This window comes from Amblyraja radiata, chromosome 29 (genome assembly GCF_010909765.2).
Source record: "Amblyraja radiata isolate CabotCenter1 chromosome 29, sAmbRad1.1.pri, whole genome shotgun sequence".
NCBI lineage: Eukaryota > Metazoa > Chordata > Chondrichthyes > Rajiformes > Rajidae > Amblyraja > Amblyraja radiata.
This window is the reverse complement of record NC_045984.1, coordinates 21206257-21228900: the sequence shown is the minus strand read 5'-3', so window position 1 is coordinate 21228900 and position 22644 is coordinate 21206257. Positions and strand designations below refer to the sequence as shown.

At 42.5% G+C, this 22644-nt stretch overlaps 1 protein-coding gene across 1 annotated transcript in view; it reads left to right on the top strand.

Moving 5' to 3' along the window:
- The window catches only part of LOC116989450 (mucin-16-like), a 127273-nt gene that overhangs the window by 8895 nt on the left and 95734 nt on the right, over window positions 1-22644 (top strand). The window contains exons 2-23 of the mRNA XM_033046828.1: window positions 840-1735; window positions 1811-2516; window positions 5481-5531; window positions 6380-6501; window positions 6588-6655; window positions 7997-8166; window positions 8875-8901; window positions 9065-9186; window positions 9277-9344; window positions 10521-10690; window positions 11301-11327; window positions 11491-11612; window positions 11705-11772; window positions 14048-14217; window positions 14939-14965; window positions 15129-15250; window positions 15344-15411; window positions 16904-17073; window positions 17569-17595; window positions 20388-20509; window positions 20602-20669; window positions 22399-22568. Of these exons, the coding sequence (XP_032902719.1) occupies window positions 840-1735; window positions 1811-2516; window positions 5481-5531; window positions 6380-6501; window positions 6588-6655; window positions 7997-8166; window positions 8875-8901; window positions 9065-9186; window positions 9277-9344; window positions 10521-10690; window positions 11301-11327; window positions 11491-11612; window positions 11705-11772; window positions 14048-14217; window positions 14939-14965; window positions 15129-15250; window positions 15344-15411; window positions 16904-17073; window positions 17569-17595; window positions 20388-20509; window positions 20602-20669; window positions 22399-22568 (3561 nt within the window). The remainder of the gene's footprint in view (window positions 1-839; window positions 1736-1810; window positions 2517-5480; window positions 5532-6379; window positions 6502-6587; window positions 6656-7996; window positions 8167-8874; window positions 8902-9064; window positions 9187-9276; window positions 9345-10520; window positions 10691-11300; window positions 11328-11490; window positions 11613-11704; window positions 11773-14047; window positions 14218-14938; window positions 14966-15128; window positions 15251-15343; window positions 15412-16903; window positions 17074-17568; window positions 17596-20387; window positions 20510-20601; window positions 20670-22398; window positions 22569-22644) is intronic.

The following is a 22644-nucleotide window of genomic DNA, read 5'->3' as shown; positions in this document are numbered from 1 at the left end:
TTGTACTCGCTAGAATTTAGAAGATTGAGGGGATCTTATAGAAACTTACAAAATTCTTAAGGGGTTGGACAGGCTAGATGCAGGAAGATTGTTCCCGATGTTGGGGAAGTCCAGAACAAGGGGTCACAGTTTAAGGATAAGGTGAAAATCTTTTAGGACCGAGATGAGGAAAACATTTTTCACACAGAGAGTGGTGAATCTCTGGAATTCTCTGCCACAGAAGGTAGTTGAGGCCAGTTCATTAGCTATATTTACGAGGGAGTTAGATGTGGCCCTTGTGGCTAAAGGGACCAGGGGGTATGGAGAGAAGGCAGGTACAGGATACTGAGTTGGATGATCAGCCATGATCATATTGAATGGCGGTGCAGGCTCGAAGGGCCGAATGGCCTACTCCTGCACTTATTTTCTATGTTTCTATGTTTCTATGTTTTAAGCTTTGCTGGAAGCTTAAAATACGCAAAGAGTGCATGCAGGTATCAACCTTGAACCTTAAGTCTAAAGAAGGATTCCGAACCAAAATGTCACCTACTACTTTTCTCCAGAGATGCTGCCTGACACACATTTTGTGGACTATCTTTGATGCAAACCAGGATCTGTAGTTCCTTCCTACAGATATTAACTTTGGTTGTTCCGAGTTTGGCTGTGAATTATTGAACCAGTATACTGCTACAAGGCAAGGTTTGAGCTAGTAAAGATAGGACAACATGGGTCGGAAACACATGCAAAGACAGAAAGAGACTACTAATTCAAAGCATCCTAAAACATATATTTCCAGGAACATATATAACATATATATTTCCTTGCCCCGTGTAAAATAAACATCAATTTTGTTCCAACAGCTTCCGGATCATCAAAAAATAATGAAACATCAGCTGAGAGCACTTCAACTTCAAAGGATATGGGAATACAGCCCCGAATAATAGAGGTGGAATCAATATCTACCACAGTTACAAAACCAAATGCACAAGAGAGGCGAAAACACAAGGACCAAGGAGCAGCACCGGCTTGTAACAGACCAGTACATCCGCACCAAATGCCTCCGATATCTCCAACAACCACTCCGGATAAAATAACAATTGTGGTAGAAAATGTGCACGGGACAGGAAAAGATTCCTCAATTAACAAAACAATCCCTCAAACTCATAGATCTACACCCTCCACTGGGCCTGTACCCATCATAATACTTTTACCCACCAAAACGCCTACACCTTCCATGGCACCTGTACCCATCGTAATACTTATACCCACCAAAACAACAACACCCTCCACAAAATCTACACCCTCCACACCATATATACCCTACATACTAACTATACCCAACAAAACACCTACACCCTCCACGACAACATCCACATTGTCTACAACTACAGTCTCCACACCACATATACCCTTCATAATAACTATACCCAACAAAATACCTCCACCCTCCATGACAACATCCACATCTTCTACAACTACAGTCTCCACACCACATATACCCTTCATAATAACTATACCCAACAAAATACCTCCACCTTCCATGACAACATCCACATCTTCTACAACTACAGTCTCCACACCACATATACCCTTCATAATAACTATACCCAACAAAATACCTCCACCCTCCACGACAACATCCACATTGTCTACAACTACAGTCTCCACACCACATATACCCTACATTATAACTATACCCAACAAAATACCTCCACCCTCCACGACAACATCCACATCTTCTACAACTACAGTCTCCACACCACATATACCCAACATAATAACTATACCCAACAAAATACCTACACCCTCCATGACAACATCCACATCTTCTACAACTACAGTCTCCACACCACATATACCCTACATAATAACTATACCCTACAAAATACCTACACCCTCCACGACATCTACCTCCACAGCACCTATACCCTCCATAAGAACTATACCCTTCAAAACTTTAGTTGAAACAACATCTCCAAAAACAGTTGTGCAAGAACATATGCAAGAAGCTCCTTCATGTAACATCCGAGTACCTCCATTGCAATTTCCCCCAGAATCCACAACAGCAACCACAGCTGAAACAACATCTACAACTTCTCCAAAGGTAATTGTGATAGAAAATGCACAAAACCAAAGAGTAGGTCCAACATCTGCATCTCCTAAAACATCTACACCTTCCACAACAACTGTCGATATATCCACAGCACCCACACCCACCCCAACTGCAATTACAACTGCAGCTAAAACAATATCTCCACGTACCCCCAAAATAATTGTGATAGACAATGTAGAATATCAATCGGAAAGTCCCTCAAATAACAGAGCAATCACTCAAGCATCCACATCTACACCCACCCCAACTACAACCACAGCTAAAACAATAGCTGCACTGAACCCAATAATAATCGTGATAGAAATCATACAAAACGAAGAAACTGTTCCCGCATGTAACATACGTCAACAACAAATGCCCACAACTATCCCGACAACTACTACAGCTGAAACAACATCTACAATGTCCCTAACAATTGTTGCTGGTAAGATATACAGTGTTCTGTGGCAGATATATGCCTTGCCTATGGCAGATTAAGATTTAAGGTCTTCAATTTCTTCATGTTAATGCATATTATTCAGCAAGTAATCACTGAAGTGATATAGTACAAACATTAAAAATAAAATAAAAACAGGAAATGCTGAAAGCACGCAGCAGGACAGGCAGTGCTATGGAAAGAGATATAGTTAACAAAATAGTTTGGAGACAATTCAGCAAAGTTGGGAAAGTGAGAAAATTAGTCAGTTGAATGATAGAGGGAGACAAGATGAATTGGGGAAATGGAACTATTTTATTTGGGTGAACGCAGTATTGCTTAGAGGGGCTTCTGTATTAATGGCTTGAAGGAGGGGGGGAGAGAGAGAAAGAGAGGGAGAGGGAGATGGAGGGGGAGGGAGAGGGAGAGAGAGAGAGAGAAGAGGGAGAGGAGGGAGAGGAGGGAGAGGAGGGAGAGGAGGGAGAGGAGGGAGAGGAGGGAGAGGGAGAGGGAGAGGGAGAGGGAGAGGGAGAGGGAGAGGGAGAGGGAGAGGGAGAGGGAGAGGGAGAGGGAGAGGGAGAGGGAGAGGGAGAGGGAGAGGGAGAGGGAGAGGGAGAGGGAGAGGGAGAGGGAGAGGGAGAGGGAGAGGGAGAGGGAGAGGGAGAGGGAGAGGGAGAGGGAGAGAGAGAGGAGAGGGGAAGGGAGAGAGGAAAGGGAGAGAAGGAGGAAATCAAGAGAGAACCAAGAAAAGTGGCATATGCAAGTTGTGAAATGTATATGTCACTAAAATGTAAAATCACAAACAGGACTTTGGAAAGGCTTATTAGGTGAAGTAGTGTTGATGGAGAGCAGAACTTAGTTAATATAGATTGATAACCTTATATTTCTAATCTAAACAAAAACTGCAAAATATTTTTTTCCCCCTTCTTATCAAACATCCAAGATCCCAAGCTGCAGTGGTTCTTGAATTCCAAGTCTCAAGGTAGAGCAAAAGGGAAGATACAGAGTGCAGAATATAGTTCTCAGTATTGTAGCGCAATTGTTCCAATGTCCAATGTCTGCAATTGGGTAGAGGTGAATTGAACACCAGCTTATGGAAGGAACATTCAGAAGCCTGACAACAGAGGGAAAAAAGCTGTTCCTGAATCTGGTGGTGCTTTCAGGCTGCTAAACTATTAAACTATGTGTGATACAATCCACAGAGTCCTGAAAGGTTGAAAACATCATATCCACAGGCACAATCTTGTCTATTCTACTGACTCCATAGATTTGCAGTGCAAAAGCTGGACTCGGGTCCCTTCTGTCAACTAGTTTTGCTTTGTATCGGTTCTGCACCCTGCTCTTGTACTGAGCTAAAAAAATATCACAACCTTCCCCACAATTGTCTATCCTGCTCTCACTTTCGCATGCTTCATCTGACTTCTCCCTTCCCTTCATAGAATTATATTTCTATATCTCTGGGGAAAGGTCAGCAACCAATGTTCATTACAAATGCAAAGTTTTCCACAGCTATCTGGACAATACTGCTTTCAATCTTTTTCTGCAATCCTTTTATCCTTGTTCCGTCGTCTCTGGTGCATGCTCAGATAATGTTACTCTCCAGCAGCTGCCTCATAGATGTAGAACACAAATTGCTGGTGTAACTCAGAAGTAGGGCAGCAACTCTGGTGGACAGGTGCTGTTTCAGGTTGGGACCTTTCTACAAAGTCTGACAAACATCACCTATCCATGTCCTCCATAGATGCGGCCAGATGCGCTGAATTCTCTAGCAAGTTGTGCTTTATTCAAGATTCTAGCATTTACAACTCTTCGTGCCTGTCTCAGAGGTGTCTCAGAGTTATAGAGGCTAATACCAGGGAAACAAGATGCCTCATTTCTTCTTTTTTCTTAACCATAACTCCCTCTCTACCGTAATTGACAGAACTTTCAACCTATATCCTATACTTCTGCTCTCATCGTCTCCTCCCAGCCAGAGCAAGGGCAAGGTTTCCCCAGCTATTACCTTCTACCCACTAGTGTTAACAAGATTTCACCATCAGTTACATCTTTCCCTCACCTCCTCCCCTTTTAACATTCCACGACAATGTTCCCTCGGTCATTCCCTGCTCTGCGCTCCCATCTCCCCCAACCATCCCTTCTCTCACCACTTTCCCATGCAACTGCAGGAGTTGTAACACTGGTCATGCTGCTCACCCAAACAGTCTTTTCCAGTGAAGCAGCCATTGGATGTGATGTGCGCTCACTACTTGCAGCATATGGCAGCCTTCAGGAATTAATCTTGCATTGGACATCCTCAGGTTACTTGCTCTTCTGCCTGTACCAGTAATAACCAATTTTCCCAACCACAGCAGCACCACACTGGTCAATGGGTTTAATGACAATATCCCGATTGATACTTTGTGAGCTGAAGCTGCAAGTTCAAAAAGGGGCTGGCTGGAGTGTGTAAGCGGAGTGGTAAAACTGAGAAGGTCCGAATAAGGGTCTGGACCCAAAACGTCACCTATTCCTTTTTCCAAAGATGCTGAGTTACTCTAGTGTGTCTGTCTGAGATGGTCAATGTTGTGTCACCAATCAGAGTTGAATAGATGTTTTTTTATGGCTTAGATCAAATGCCTTTTGAAAACCTGTACTTGAAAAACTATCTTACCAGTGGACCTTGACAAATAATTCCCATGTTACACCACTGCTTTCAGTTAGAGAGAAACAACCATTAAAATAACCTGAGAAGCAAATCGCTGTGATTAATTTGGCGGAGGATTTTATGACTAGGTCAGCTGTCAAAGAGTGAGATAGAAAAGAGATCAAAAGACACATAACAGGTGTACTTTATAAGATCCAAGAAATTTGAATTCGAATTGTCTTGGAACATATCCTTGAATTAGTTTTGAGCATTTTATGTTTGTACAAATTTTTGATGAATTCATAGCTTTTAATAACATTATTCCAATTGTTTCTTCGAAATTTACTTTACAGAGCCACCAATTGTTCCTGAAGAAAATAAGCCAAGCAATCAAGAGAATCCAGGTAACTCAGCAACATGCTCTGCGCACATCAAGTATACGGAGATCTCCAAGTACTAAAAGCATTCATAATTCTCAAAGAACCACAGAATAAAACCAAAACTAGGCTGTACTCCGCCCACAATGAGTCAGGTGGTGAATGATCAGGATTGGATCTCCCAGTATGATATTTTATAGCTTTCATTATAATTGAAGGGAAATTGTGGATGAGGAAGGAAAAGTAGAGGCTTTGATTCCAAAGGGGAGACATAAGAGATTACAGATGCTGGAAACTGGAGCAAATAACAACATGCTGGAGGAACTCAGTAAGTCCGGCAACACCTGTGGAAGGAAATGGATAGACAACATTTCAGATCTGAACTTGAATATCAACTGTCCATTCCCCTTCACAGATACTCCTGGAATGCTAGGTTCCAACAGCAGTTTGTTTTCCCCTTATGATTGTAAAAAAAATAATCAAAATAGCAAAGAGCATTGCACAACTTCAACCATACCTAGACCACTTCGCAACAAACCGAGCTCGAATGACATGTAATCTCTGATTTTAAATGTTGAACAAATCAGCTCAGAAATTGGGCTTCTGTCAAAAGTAATACATCTGAGGGGCAAACTGGTGATAAAACTATGATACAACCTACCTCTATGTTTCTTTGTTTTTCCTGAACTCATTATGCAGCCGAATGGTGAGGTTGTATCAAATGCATCAAACAATTGGCTTACATTACATTCATTCTTCTCCATCTGTTGCTTAAACTGTGTCGAATTCCAGTACAGGTACTGGGAAACAGTTTTTAAACTATTTCAAAATTGTGGTACTTTCAGCATGCAAAATTGCTTACTGCATTTCCACAGATTCATTTCCAGTCGAGAAAATAAACGCCATTGATTACAATGTGGCATTCGTTGTGGAAAGTCTGTCTCTTGAAGAAATACAAGCAATGCCCTTACAAACAGCAACCATGATTTCAGCTGAGGTGAGAATATTTACAAATTAGTTTTCTGTATTACTTATTTGTTCCATTTTTACTTCTCATTTTGACCCAATTTTTCTTGCCCACAGCTCACAGATCTGTTTGAGAAGTGCAGTTTCAATGCAACTTTCTTAAAATGTGTCGTAAAGTCATTCAGGTAACTCACAATAACTTTCAAATTAAATCATGAAAATCACATTCCTTTGTCTTCTAATTGTTAATGCACTGATTCCAAATGGCAAACGCGATCATCTCATAAGCACATTTCATACAAATATCAGTGCAGAGTAAATATAAATTGTAAGACCAAACAACGCAATGTGCTATAGTAGCTCAGCGGGTCAGGCAGCAAATCTGGAGAACAAGGGGAGATTGACGGGGTGGAGGAGAAAGGGGCAAATGAGTGCACATGCAGGTGTAGTTGAGGAGAGAGTGCGAGGAAAGGAGGGGAGGGGGAACATTTGTAGGTTGGTATAGAAAATTGGAGAATTCATTGTTGATACTGTTAGGCTTTAAGCTACTCATCAGAATATGAGGTGCTGTTCCTCCAGATTGAGTATGGCTCCACTCTGGCAATGGCTGAGGCCCGTGACAGACAGCTCATTATGGGAGTGGGAAAGGGAGTTAAAATGTTTCACAAAAGAGGGATTCAGCAGGCCTTGGTCGTTCCTGCGGAAGTGTTCAGCAAAACGGTCACCTAAACTAGGTAAAGGGGCTGTCCCACTGACGCGACCTTTCAGCAACTGTCTTCGACCTTTCCACTCACCTGGAATACCTTGAGCTGGATCGACCATCAGTGATGATTCCGCATGCAGGATCGACCAACCGCGCACACACACACACACACACACACACACAGACACACACACACAGAAAGACTTTGAAAAAGCCAGACAACGTTTAATAAAGTTTAACGGGCATTTAACCTACCGGTTGGTTTTCCTTGGTCCTGAAAACTCCAATGAGCCAATTAAAATGCCCGGTCAGCGAAGGAGATTGCCCTCGACTGCATGTCTGGCTTTTTTAATGTGTCTCCAATCCTCCCCCCTTCTCCCCCTTCTCATCCTTTCTCTCTCCTTCTCCACCCCCCCCTGTGCTCTCTAAAGGACTTAAGGGCCTGTCCCACTTTCCCGAGTTATTCACGAATTCTCCCAAGTTTTCCCCTTGATTCAAGTTCGCAGAATGTTTGTAACGAGTCCGTAGGAGACCGTAGCAGTCCATGGATATATCGTAGTGGCTCGTTATGCCAGCCGTAGGTCCTCGGGGCTATTTTTTTACTCATGGACATTTTTGATCAGGCTGGAAAATCCGTCCCGACTTACCTGATGCCCCGAGTACCTAACGGCCTCGTTAAGAAAATTCTGCAAGTTTGAATCAAAGGGAAAACTCGGGAGAATTTGTGAATACCTCGGGAAAGTGGGACAGGCCCTTAACATTGCAAACAACTTTGCACTAATTTATTTTCCACTTTGTACAAATGTCTTATTCTTTTTTGCAGAGAGGTAACAGTTAACAGCACCAGAGTGACTGCTGATTGTTCATTCCAAAACGTGTCCAACATGGAACCCATCAAACCAGAAGAGATTTATGATGCATTTAGAAAGGAGACCAATAACCTTTCCTCACTGGGGTCATATGCACTGCAAAGCTACAGCCTCCTCGTAGATGGTACATATCAAAATATTCCTCAGTGTTTCTCTTCATATTGTACTTCATGCAATCTATAGAAACTGCTGATTTGTAGTCAACCTCTTTGATATTTACATATTCAGATCAGTGGGAACCAGGTATGATATCCTATAAAATCTGGGAAAGCAAATTTAAAGTCATTCATAATCTTGCTCTTCGGAGCCAGCCTAGCATAAAGATTTTGCCTCACTGGTTTGACCCCATCTCAAAAGCAGTTACTTCCTGATAAGTGTTCAAGGTGCAGGTAAAAAGACATCTCCTCCAATAAAAGGTGACATCTTTTTTTTAAAAGATGAAACATAGTGCTGGAGTAACTCAGCTGTTCAGGCAGCATCACTGGAGCATACAAAGAGGTCAGGACTCTTCTTCAGACTGATTATGGGGGGTTGGGGGGCGAAGAAAGCTGGAAGAGAGGAGGGGCAGTACAAAGCACATCAGTTAATTGGTAAACAGAGGTGAGGTAGCGATTTGATAAACAGAAGTTTGGACAAAGTCCGGCGATTGAAAAACATAAGGTGTGAGACAAAGGGGGGGGGGGGGGTGGAGGGAGGGAGCTCAATAGGTGCGAGTCCAGATTGATCACCGTGGATTGAGGGTGCTGCGTTGTTAGAGGTTACCTGAACTTGAGGAATTTAAAGTTCATATCATTGACTTAAAACCTACCTATGTTTCTTTGTTTAATTTCAGATTTCACCCTCCAGCCCAATGTCAATGGTGAGTTTGTATCAAATGCATCAAACAATTGGCTCACGTCACATTTTTTTCTTTTCGGTCTGTTGCTAAAGCTGTGTGAAATTCCAGTACTGGCAAACAGATTTTAAACGATTTGAAAGTTGTGGTACATGCTGAATTTCTTACTCTATTTCCACAGTTCCAGTTCCAGTTCCAATCGAGATAACAAATCCAATTGCTTTTAACGTGATGTTCACTCTCGACAGTCTGTCTTTTGAAGAAGCAGAAGTGAACCCTTCAGGAACAGCAACCACGATTGAAGCTGAGGTGAGAGAGTTTACGTTAGGTTTTTGCTAACATATTACTTCATCATTCTCTTTTTAGTTCTTATTCTGATACAATTTTTCCTGCCCTCAGCTCTCAAAACTGTTTGAAGACAGTAGTATCGAAGCAACGTTCTTAAACTGTGCGGTAAAATCATTCAGGTAACTCCGATTAAATCATGAAAATTGCATTCCTTTACCTCCTTTACCTCCCAAGTATTAACACAGACGATTCCAACTTGCAAAAGCAGTATTCTCTTGAGCACATGTCCCACAAATATCATTGCAGAGTCAATAAAAATTCTAACAGAGAGAGAGAGGCACCATGTGCTGAGTTATCTCAGCGGGTCTGGAGGCAAATCTGGAGAACAAGGCGAGGCAATGTTTTGGGTCGGGCCCTTCTTCTGACTGATTACAATAGGGGTGAGAAAGCTGGAAGAGAGGTAGGATGGAGATAACAAAATGTGGCAAGTGATAGGAGGATACAAGTGATGGGATAGGTCAAATGGTTGGACAAAATCTAGAGATGAAAAGGTTTAATATAGGGAGTTAAGCATAGAAGAGGACAGAAATATAAAGACAGATGAAAGAAGAAAATTAGAAGTTGAGATTGGTGGGTGGAGGGGAAAGGGTCAAATGGGTGCACACCCATGTGTAACAAAGGGAAGAGCTGGGAGAAAGTGGCGGGGAGCATTTGAAGTATGTTATGTAATATTGGAAATTCATTGTACATAATGTCAGGCTCTAAGGCACTCATTGGAATATGAGGTGCTGTTCCTCCAGATTGAATGTGGTCCCATTCTGGCAATGTATGAGGCCCGACACAGACAGGTCATTATGGGAATGGGGAGTTAAACATTTTTGCAAAAGGGAGATCCACCAGGCCTTGGTTGGCCCTGTACAAGTGTTCGGCAAAACGGTAGACTAGACGATACTTGGACTTGCCAACGTAAAGGAGAACACATCAAGGTCAGCGACTGCAGGAAATAAGGTTAGAGACTGGTGTGTGAAGCTAAGGATGAGGGGAACTCGATCCTTGTTCAGTATGGGTAATGGGGGATGCAAAAGCAGAACTATAGGAGATGTGAGTGAGGGATCCATCTAAGTCGGCTAGGGGCAATCCACGTTTACTCAAGAAAAAGGACATGCAGATGCCCGAGAATGGGAAAGCCTTGTGGGAGCAGATGTGGGTAAATTAAAACATTGGATTTTCCTGACTATTGCTGTTACTCTTATAATCAGTCACAGCAACATATCAACTATGCTCTTGCTAACCCTGCAAACAACATTGCACTGAATTATTTTACACTTATCACAAATGTCTTTTGCTTTTTGCAGAAGGGCAATGGTTCACAGCACCAGAGTGGCAGCTGATTGTTCATTCCAAAACGTGTCTACCATTGAATCCATCAACCGAGAAGATGTATCTAATGTATTTAGCGAGAAGACCGGTGGCATTTTATTACTGGGGCCATATACGATACAAATCTCCAGCCTCTTTGTAGAAGGTACTTATCAAAATATTCCTCTGTGTTTCTCTTCATATTGTATTTGTGCAATCTACGGTAACTATTGATTTATAGTCAAGTTCTTTGGTATTTACATATTTAGATCAGGGACAACCAGGTATGATATCCTATGGGATCTGAGAAGCAAACCTTAAAATCATTCACAGTCTTGCCCTTTGGAGCCTGCCTATGCACAATTACTCTGCCTCATTGTTTAGACCGAACGACAAGAGCGGTTACTTCCTGATAATGTTCAAGATGCAGGGGAAAAAAACCTCCTCTTATAAAAGGTTACATGTTTTTGAGAAGAAGTCACAATGTGCTGGAGTAGCTAATAGGTTAACCTATCAGTTAATAGGTGAACACAGGTGAGGTAGAGTATTGATACAGAGAAGAATGGACAGAAGCCAGAGACGAGAAAACATAAGGTGTGAGAGAAAAGGATTGAAGTGGTTGCAAATTTTAAGCAAGAGGAAGGAATGCAGATGGGGGGCAAGGGGGAGGAGTTTACTAGGTGCGTGCCCAGGTGTTGTTGTGGTTGGTGGGTTTTTATTGGTTGCCTAAACTTGAAGATTTAAAGTTCAACCTATATTTCTCTGTTTGTTTTCAGATGTCAATGCACAGCCCAATGACAATGGTGAGTTTGTATCAAATGCATCAAATAATTGGCTCACGTTACATTTGTTCTTCTCCATCTGTTGCTTAAACTGTGCAGAAATCCAGTTCTGGGAAACAGTTTTTAAACTGTTTGAAAATCGTGGTACTCACAACATGCTAAATTGCTTACTCTATTTCCACAGTTCCAGCTCCAATCGATGAAACATATCCCATTGAATACAACGTGACTTTCATTGTTGACAATCTGTCTATTGAAGAAATTCAAGCAAACCCTTCAGAAACAACAACCATGATTACAAATAAGGTGAGAGAGTTTACCAATTATTTTTTTGCTGATATATTCCTTCATTGTCCACTTTTTATGTCCCATTCTAACATAATTTTTCTTGCCCTCAGCTCACAGACCTGTTTGAGAACAGCAGTGTCAATGCGACGTTCTTACAATGTGACGTGAAATCATTCAGGTAACTTACAATATCTTTCTGATTAAATCATGAAAATTGCATTCCTTTGTCTCCAAATAGTTAATGCACAGTGATTCCAAATGGAAAAGATGATAATCTCATGAACACATTTCCTACAAATATCAGTGCAAAGTCAATATAAATTCTAACAGAAAAAGACAGGATGTGCTGGAGTATCTCAGCGGGTCAGCCGTCAAATCTGGAGAACATGGGTTGGCAGAGTTTTGGGTCGGGCCCTTCTTCAGACTGATTGCAGTAGGGGTGAGAAAGCTGCAAGAGAGGTGGAAAGGGGATGACAAAGTGTGGCAAGTGATACGAGGATACATGTGATGGGGAGGGAGCAGTTGATTGGCAAATAGTTGCAGAAAATCCAGAGATTAAAAGACAAAAGGTTCAATATAGGGAGTTAGGCATAGAAGTCAAATTAAATCCAGAGGAATCAAAGTGGAATGGGAGAATGGGGAGTGGGGAGGGATGATGGGGAAAGGGAAAATAGGTGCACATTCAGCTGTAGCACAGGGAATAGTGGTGGGAAATTGGGGGGGAGAGGGGAGGCATTTGTCGGTTGATACATTAAATAGAACAATTCATTGTTCATATAGTCACTTTGTAGGATGTCACATAGAATTATTCACATTGTTAGGCTCCAAACCTACACATCAGATTTATAAGTAAGAAAGAACTGCAGATGCTGGTAAAATCGAAGTTAGGCACAAAATGCGGGAGAAACGCAGCAGGTGAGGCAGCATCTGTAGAGAGAAGGAATGGGTGACATTTCGGATTGAAACCCTTTGAAAGGTCACGACCCAAAATGTCACCCATTCCTTCTCTCCAGAGATACTGCCTCACCTGCTGAGTTACTCAAGCATTTTGTTTCTACATCTAATTATCGCCTAAAAGCCAACTCACCGAATGGCCGCTCTGCCGAAACGCCACCTACCCGAAAGGCTGCGTCGACTACAAGCCAACGGACTGAATGCCGCTCAACAGAAAAGTCAAATAACGGACATGACGTTGCTGGGGGGCGAGACTTGTCAGCGATTGGTCCAGATCCCCGCGTCCATCACATCATTGGCCGGTGGAGACGGGAGGGTGACACCCGACCCACAACCCGTCACAGTGCAGCCGCACAGGGGAAACGAGGCAAAGGGCGCCTTGGCTGTGGTAGATTGGGAGCTGTCCCGCGAGATGCGCAACTCCGGCTGCTTACAACCTGGTGCTTGGGTTCAGATTGCCCAGTCACCTATGGGTTGTGTGGGAAAATAACCCCCATCCTCCCGTCTCCACCGGCCAGTGATGTGATGGACGCTGGTGTCTGGACCAATCACTGACAAGTCCCGCCCCCCGGCAACATCATGTCCGTTATTTTACTTTTCTGTTGAACAGCATTCGGTTTGTTGGCTTGTAGGCAACCCAGCCTTTCAGGTAGGTGGCGTTTCCGTAGAGCGACATTCGGTGCGTTTGCTTTTAGGCGACGCAGCCTTCCGGTTAGTTGGATTTTAGGTTCCCGCCCATTCGGTTAGTTCGCTTTTAGGCATCCCATCCTTTCGGTTAGTTGCCGTTTCGGCTTCGTACGCTTTCGGCTATTTGGCGTTACGGCTTTGTTTCCATTCGGTTATTTGGCTTCCGCTTCTTTGCTTCAGCTTCTCGTTCTTCAACGCCACGTCTGGGTACCAGGTGCCAGGACATATGAGGTCGTGTTCTTCCAGTTTGAGTGTGACCTCACTCTGGCAATGGATGAGGCCCAGGACAGACAGTTCGGTTTGGGAATGGGAACGGGAGTTAAATTGTTTTTGAACCAGGATTTCCAGCAGACATTGGCCAACTCTGCACGTGTTCGCCGAAACAGTTATCTAGACACTGTTTGGTCTTTCTAATGTTTAGGACACCACATACGGTGGAGCAAATGCAGTAGGTGGTGTTAGTGACTGGTGGGGTGTAAACTACAGATGGGGGGAACTCTATCCTTGCTCAGTCTGGGTGAGGGTGGTGTGAGAGCAGATCTAGAGACTTGGGTGAGGGATCCATCTGAGAGCCAAGGCCAATCTACATTTACACTAGAAAGAGGACATCTTGGATGTCCTGGAATGGGAAGTCACATCGTGGTTGAAGATGGGGTAGAGATGGACAAATCAAGAGTCGGATTTCTCTGACCATTGCTTAGACACCAGTAATGAGCCACGGCAACATTTCAGCTGTGCTCTTGCTGGCATTGCAAACAACTTTGCACTCAATTATTTTGCACTTATCACATATGTCTTTTGATATTTCACAGAGAAGAAATTGTTAACAACACCAGAGTGACAGCTAAATGTTTATTCCAAAACGTGTCCACCATGGAACCCATCAAACGAGAAAAGATTTATGCTGTATTTAACGAGAAGATCGATGACATTTCCTCACTGGGGCCATACGTACTGCAAAGCAACAGCCTCTATGTAAACGGTACTTATCAAAATGTCTTCGGTGTTTCTCTTCATATTAAACTTGTGCAATCTACGGTAACTATTGATTTATAGTCGCATTCTTTGGTAATTACATATTTAGATCAGGGACAAACAGGTATGATATCCTATGAGATCTGACAAAGCGAAACTTAAAATTATTCACAGTCTTGCCATTAAGAGCCTGCCTTTGCACAAACACACTGTCACATTGGTACGACCAACTCACAAAAGGGTTTTCTTCCTGATAAATGTTCAAAGAGAGGTAAAAAAACCTCCTCCATTAGAAGGTTACATGCTTTTTTAGATGAAACAAAGTGCTAGAGTAACTCAGCGGGTCAGGCAGCATCACTGGAGAACGTGAATGGGTGGCATTTCAGCTCAAGATCCTTCTTCAGACTGATTGTGGGGTGGTGGGGGGAGAAGAAAGCCGGAAGAGAAGGGAGGCAGTACAAAGCACGTCATTAATAGGTGGACACAGGTGAAGTGGAGTTTAGATACGCAGAAGGTTGGACAAAGGCCAGAGACGACAAAACATAAAGTGTGAGGGAAAAGGATTGAAGTGTTGCAAATTTGAAGTCAGAAAAAGGAATGTAGATGGAGGGCAAGTGGGAGGAGTTTACTAGGTGCATGCCCAGGTGTTGTTGTGGTTGGTGGGTTTTTAAAGGTTGCCTAAACTTGAAGATTTAAAGTTCAACCTATATTTCTCTGTTTGTTTTCAGATTTCAATGTACAGCACAATGTCAATGGTGAGTTTGTATCAAATGCATCAAATAATTGGCTCACGTTACATTTGTTCTTCTCAATTTGTTGCTTAAACTCTGTAGAAATCCAGTCCTGGGAAACAGTTTTTAAACTATTTGAAAATCGTGGTACTCACAACATGCTAAATTGCTTACTCTATTTCCACAGTTCCAGTTCCAATCGAAGTAACAAATCCCATTAAATACAACGTGAGTTTCATTGTTAACAATCTGTCTATTGAAGAAATTCAAGCAAAACCTTTAGAAACAGCAACCATGATTGCAAATAAGGTGAGAGAGTTTACCAATTAATTTTCTGCTGATATCGTACTTATTTATCCCCTTTTTTATGTCTCATTCTAACACCATTTTTCTTGCCCCCAGCTCACAGACCTGTTTGAGAACAGCATTATCAATGCAACATTCTTAAAATGTGACGTGAAATCATTCAGGTAACTTACAATATCTTTACTTACAAAATTGCATTTCTTTGTCTCCAAATTGTTAATGCACAGTGATTCCAAATGGTAAAGATGATAATCTCATGAACACATTTCCTACAAATATCAGTGCAAAGTCAATATAAATTCTAAAACAAAAAGACACGATGTGCTGGAGTACAGTATCTCAGCGGGTCAGTCGGCAAATCTGGAGAACATGGCTTGGCAGAGTTTTGGGTCGGGCCCTTCTTCAGACTGATTACAGTAAGGGGAGAGAAAGCTGCAAGAGAGGTGGAAAGGGGATGACAAAGTGTGGCAAGTGATACGAGGATACAAGTGATGGGGGCCGGAGCAGTTGATTGGCAAATGCTTGCTGAAAATCCTGAGATGAAAAGACAAAAGGTTCAATATAGGGAGTTAGGCATAGAAGTCAAAATAATTATGAAGCTAGAGGAAGCAAAGTGGAATGGGAGAATGGGGAGTCGGGAGGGATGGAAGGGAAAGGGAAAATGGGTGCACATTCAGGTGTAGCACAAGGAAGAGTGTGGGGAAATTGGGGGGAGAGAGGGGGGGGGGCGGTTTGTAGGTTGAAACGTTAAATTGAACAACTCATTGTTCATATAGATAGTTTGAAGCTTGTCACGTAAAATGATTCATATTGTTAGGCTCCAAACCTGCACATCAGATTATAAGTAAGAAAGAACTGCAGATGCTGGTAAAATCAAAGGTAGACACAAAATGCTGGAGTAACGCAGCAGGTGAGACAGCATTTCTAGAGAGAAGGAAGGGTCTTGACCCGAAACGTCACCCATTCCTTCTCTCCAAAGATACTACCTCACCCGCTGAGTTATGCCCCTGTCCCACTTAGGAAACCTGAACGGAAACCTCTGGAGACTTTGCGCCCCACCCAAGGTTTCCGTGTGGTTCCCGGAAGTTGCAGGTAGTGGAAGCAGGTTGGGAGCCTGAGAAAAACCTCCGGGAACCGCACGAAAATCTTGGGTGGGGCGCAAAGTCTCTAGAAGTTTCCGTTCAGGTTTCCTAAGTGGGACAGGGGCATTATTCCAGCATTTTGTGTCTACATCGAATTGTGAGGTGCTTTTCCTCCAGCTTAAATGTGCTTCCCCTATGTCTATCGATGAGGCACGACACAGACACATCGTTATGGGAATGGGAAGGGGAGTTAAAATGTTTTTCAACCGGGAAATCCAGCAGACCTTGGTCGACCCTGCACCTGTTCGAAAAAAAACTATCACCTAGACGATGTTTGGACTTGCTGTTGTAAAGGAGACCACATCAAGAGCACCAGATACAGGAGATGGGTTTAGAGACTGGTGTGTGAAATCCAAGAATGAGGGGAACTCTATCCTTGATCAGCGGGGGTGAGGGGGTGAGGGGGATGCAAGAGAAGCCAATCAGCCACAGCAACGTTTCAGGTGTGCTCTTTCTCACATTGCAACTGCTTTGCACTCAATTCCTTTTATAAATGTCTTTTGCTTTTTTGCAGAGAGGTAACGCACCAGAGCACCAGAGTTACAGCTGATTGTTCATTCCAAAATGTGTCCACCATGGAACCCATCAAGCGAGAAGTGGTTTATGAAGTAATTAGAGTGAAGACCCATAACATTACCGCACTGGGGCAATTCCCATTGCAAAGTGACAGCCTCTATGTAGCAGGTACTTACCAAAATAATCCTCAATCTTTTTCTATGTATTCAACTTCACGCTATATACTGTAGGTGTTGACGGAGTCAAGTCCTCTGGTAATTACATATTCAGATCCGGGAGGATCAGGTATGATGTCAGATGGCCTTTGGGTGGCATTTCAGCTTGAGATCCTTCTTCAGACTGATTGTGAGGTGGTGGGGGGAGAAGAAAGCTGTAAGAGAAGGGAGGCAGTACAAAGCACTTCAGTTAATAGGTGGACACAGGTGAAGTAGAGTTTGGATACGCAGAAGGTTGGACAAAGGCCAGAGACGAAAAAACATTAAGTGTGAGGGAAAAGGATTGAAGAGATGCAAATTTGAAGTCAGAAAAAGGAATGTAGATGGAGGGCAAGGGGGAGGAGTTTACTAGGTGCATGCCCAGTTGTTGTTGTAATTGGTGGGTTTTTAAAGGTTGCCTAAACTTGAAGATTTAAAGTTCAACCTATATTTCTCTGTTTGTTTTCAGATTTCAATGTACAGCACAATGTCAATGGTGAGTTTGTATCAAATGCACGAAATAATTGTCTTACGCTACATTTGTTCTTCTCCATCTGTTGCTTAAACTCTGTAGAAATCCAGTCCTGGGAAACAGTTTTTAAACTATTTGAAAATCTTGGCACTCACAACATGCTAAATTGCTTACTCTATTTCCACAGTTCCAGTTCCAATCAAGGTAACAAAACACATTAAATACAACGTGACTTTCATTGTTGACAAACTGCCTATTGAAGAAATTCAAGCAAAACCTTTAGAAACAGCAACCATGATTGCAAATAAGGTGAGAGAGTTTACCAATTAGTTTTCTGCTGATATAGTAATTATTAATCTCCTTTTTTATGTCTCATTCTAACACCATTTTTCTTGCCCCCAGCTCACAGACGTGTTTGAGAACAGCAAGATTAATGCAACATTCTTAAAATGTGACGTGAAATCATTCAGGTAACTTACAATAACTTTCTGATTAAATCATGAAAATTGCATTCCTTTGTCTCCAAATTGTTAATGTACAGTGATTCCAAATGGTAAAGATGATAATCTCATGAACACATTTCCTACAAATATCAGTGCAAAGTCAATATAAATTCTAATACAAAAAGACACGATGTGCTGAGTATGTCAGCGGGTCAGTCGGCAAATCTGGAGAACATGGCTTGGCAGAGTTTTGGGTCGGGCCCTTCTTCAGACGGATTGCAGTAGGGGTGAGAAAGCTGCAAGAGAGGTGGAAAGGAGATGACAAAGTGTGGCAAGTGATAGGATACAAGTGATGGGGGGAGCAGTTGATTGGCAAATGCTTGCTGAAAATCCAGAGATGAAAAGACAAAAGGTTCAATTTAAGGAGTTAGGCTGAGAAGTCAAAATTATAATGAAGCCAGAGGAAGCAAATTGGAATGGGAGAATGAGGAATGGGGAGGGATGGAGGGGAAAGGGAAAATGGATGCACATTCAGCTGTAGCACAGGGAAGCGCGGGGGGAAATTGGGGGAGAGAGGGGGGGGATTTGTAGGTTGAAATGTTAAATTGAACAATTCATTGTTCATATAGTTACTTTGTAGGTTGTCACGTCGAATTATTCATATTGTTAGGCTCCAAACCTACACATCAGATTATAAGTAACAAAGAACTACAGATGCTGGTAAAATTGAAGGTAGACATAAAATGCTGGAGTAACGCAGCAGGTGTGGCAACATCTCTAGAGAGATGGAATGGGTGCCATTTCGGGCCGAAACCCTTTGAAGCGTCTCAACCCAAAATGTCACCCATTCCTTCTCTCCAGAAATATCGCCACACCCGCTGAGTCACTCCAGCATTTTGTGTCTACATCTAATTATGAGGTGCTTTTCCTCCAGCTTAAATGTGGTACCCCTCTGGCTATCGATGAGGCTCGACAAAGACACGTCGTTATGGGAATGGGAAGGGGAGTTAAAATGTTTTGCCACCGGGAAATCCAGCAGACCTTGGTCGACCCTGCACCTGTTCGAAAAAAAACTGTCACATAGAAGATTCTTGTACTTGCTGATGTAAAAGAGACCACATCTAGAGCACCAAATACAGGAGATGGGTTTAGAGACTGGTGTGTGAAATCCAAGAATGAGGGGAACTCTATCCTTGGTCAGCGTGTGTGAGGGGGATGCAAGAGAAGCCAATCAGCCACAGCAACATTTCAGGTGTGCTCTTTCTCACATTGCAACTACTTTGCACTCAATTCTTTTTATAAATGTCTTTTGCTTTTTTGCAGAGAGGTAACGCACCAGAGCACCAAAGTTACAGCTGATTGTTCATTCCAAAATGTGTCCACCATGGAACCCATCAAGCGAGAAGTGGTTTATGAAGTAATTAGAGTTAAGACAGATAGCATTTCCTCACTGGGGCCATACGAACTGCAAAGCTACAGCCTCTATGTAGACGGTACTTATCAAAATATTCCTTGGTGTTTTTCTTCATATTGTATTTGTCCAATCTACGGTAACTATTGATTTACAGTCAAGATCTTTGGTATTTACATATTTAGATCAGGGACAACCAGGCATGATATCCTATAGGATCTGAGAAAGCAAACCCAAAATTCATTCACAGTCTTGCTCTTCGGAGCCTGCATTTGCACAAACACACTGCCTCACTGGTAAGACCCACTCATAAAAGGGTTTTCTTCCTGATAAATGTTCAAGGAGAGGTAAAAAAATACCCCATTAAAAAGTTACATGCTTTTTTAGAAGAAACAAAGTGCTGGAGTAACTCAGCGGGTCAGGCAGCATCACTGGAGAACGTGAATGGGTGACATTTCTGCTCGAGATCCTTCTTCAGACTGATTGTCGCGTGGTGGGGGGAGATGAAAGCTGTAAGAGAAGGGAGGCAGTACAAAGCACGTCATTAATAGGTGAACACAGGTGAAGTGGAGTTTAGATACGTAGAAGGTTAGACAAAGGCCAGAGACGAAAAAACATTAAGTGTGAGGGAAAAGGATTGAAGTGTTGCAAATTTGAAGCCAGAAAAAGGAATGTAGATGGAGGGCAAGTGGGGGGAGTTTACTAGGTGCATGCCAAGTTGTTGTTGTGGTTGGTGGGTTTTTAAAGGTTGCCTAAACTTGAACATTTAAAGTTCAACCTATATTTCTCTGTTTGTTTTCAGATTTCAATGTACAGCACAATGTCAATGGTGAGTTTGTATCAAATGCATCAAATAATTGTCTTACGCTACATTTGTTCTTCTCAATTTGTTGCTTAAACTCTGTAGAATTTCAGTCCTGGGAAACTCACAACATGCTAAATTGCTTACTCTATTTCCACAGTTCCAGTTCCAATCGAGGTAACAAATCCAATTGAATACAACGTGACTTTCATTGTTGACAATCTGTCTATTGAAAAAATTGAAGCAAACCCTTCAGAAACAGCAACCATGATTGCAAATGAGGTGAGAGAGTTTACCAATTAGTTTTCTGCTGATATACTACTTATTCATCCCCTTTTTATGTTTCATTCTAACACCATTTTTCTTGCCCTCAGCTCACAGACCTGTTTGAGAACAGCAATATCAATGCAACATTCTTAAAATGTGCTGTGAAATCATTCAGGTAACTCACAATAACTTTCCGATTAAATCATGAAAATTGCGTTTCCTTTGTCACCAAATTGTTAATGCACGGTGATTCCAAATGGAAAAGATGATTATCTCATAAACCCATTTCCTACAAATATCAGTGCAAAGTCAATATAAATTCTAACAGAAAAAGACACGATGCAGAGAGACAGATGAACTCTGTCTTCAACCCTGGCAGCTGTCTGGTGATCATAGCAAGGGTAGGTGCCGGGATTCACCAGGAGGTGAAATGTGTTGGAAGGAACTTAGGTGCTGGTTTACACCGAAGATAGATGCAAAATGTGGGAGTTACTCAGTGGGACAGGCAGCATCTCTGGAAAGAAGGATAGAAGGATGGGAAACATCTCCCATTCCTTCTATTCAGAGATGCGGCCTGTCCCGCTTCTATCTCCAGGATTCACCAGTAACTAGGCTTGAGTCGACCAAATAGGATAAAAAATCTTTCAACTGAAGTCACTATTACCGAAATGGCAATTTCAGGAAAAAGAGCAAACTTCACAAAAGAAGTGAGATAGTGACCACAACGGGTTATTGATTGGGGACGATCAGCCATGATCACAATGAATGGCGGTGCTGGCCGAATGGCCTCCCCCTGCACATATTTTCTATGTTTCTATGATGTGCTCGAATATCTCAGCGGGTCAGTCAGCATATCTGAAGAACATGGCTTGGCAGAGTTTTGGGTTGGGCCTTTCTTCAGACTGATTGCAGTCGAGGTGAGAAAGCTGCCAGAGAGGTGGAAAGGGGATGACAACGTGTGGCAAGTGATGCGAGGATACAAGTGATGGGGAGGGTGCAGTTGATTGGCAAATGGTTGCTGAAATCTCCAGACATGAAAAGACAAAAGGTTCAATACAGGGAATTAGGCATTGAAGTCAAATTAATTATGAAAGTTGAGGAAGCATAGTGGAAGGGGAGAATGGAGAGAGGGGAGGGGGGGAAGGGAAAGCGGAAAATTGGTGCATATTCAGGTGTAGCACAGGGGAGAGTCGGGGGAAATGATGGGGAAGGGGGCCATTTGTAGGTTGACATGTAAAATTGAACAACTCATTGTTCATACAATTAGTTTGTAGGTTGTCACGTAAAATTATTCATATTGTTAGACTCCAAACCTACACATCAGATTATGAGGTGATTTTCCTTCAGCTTAAATGTGGTCTCCCTCTGGCTATCGATGAGTCTCGACCCAGACACGTCGTTATGGGAATGGGAAGGGGAGTTAAAATGTTTTGCAACCGGGAAACCCAGCAGACCTTAGTCGACCCTGCACGTGTTCGGATAACAATGGTCACCTAGACGATGCTTGGACTTGCCGATGTAAAGGGGACGACATCTAGAGCAGCAAATGCAGGAGATGGGTTTAGAGACTGTTGTGTGAAATCTAAGAATGAGGGGCACTCTCTCCTTGGACAGTCTGGGTGAGAGGGTTGCAAGAGCAGAACTTCAGGAGACGTGGGTGAGGGATCCATCTGAGACAGCACAGGGTAATCCACGGCTAGTAAAAAAAGACGTGTCAGATGCATAGAATGGGAAAGCATCGTGGAAACAGATGCGGTGGAGATGAATAAACTGAGTATTGGATTTCACTGATAATTACTTCTACCCCTGTAAAAAGCTACAGCAACATTTCAGGTGTGCTCTTTCTAAAATTGTAACTACTTTGCACTAAATTATTTTTATAAATGTCTTTTGCTTTTTTGCAGAGAGGTCATGGCTAACAGCACCAGAGTTACAGCTGATTGTTCATTCCAAAATGTGTCCACCATGGAACCCATCAAGCAAGAAGTGGTTTATGATGTATTTAGAGAGAGGGCCTATAAGATGACCACTCTGGGACAATATCCATTTCAAATTGACAGCCTCTATGTTGATGGTACTTATCAAAATAATCCTCAACTTTTTCTATGTATTCTATTTCCTGCAATCTACCGTTGGTGTTGACGGAGTCA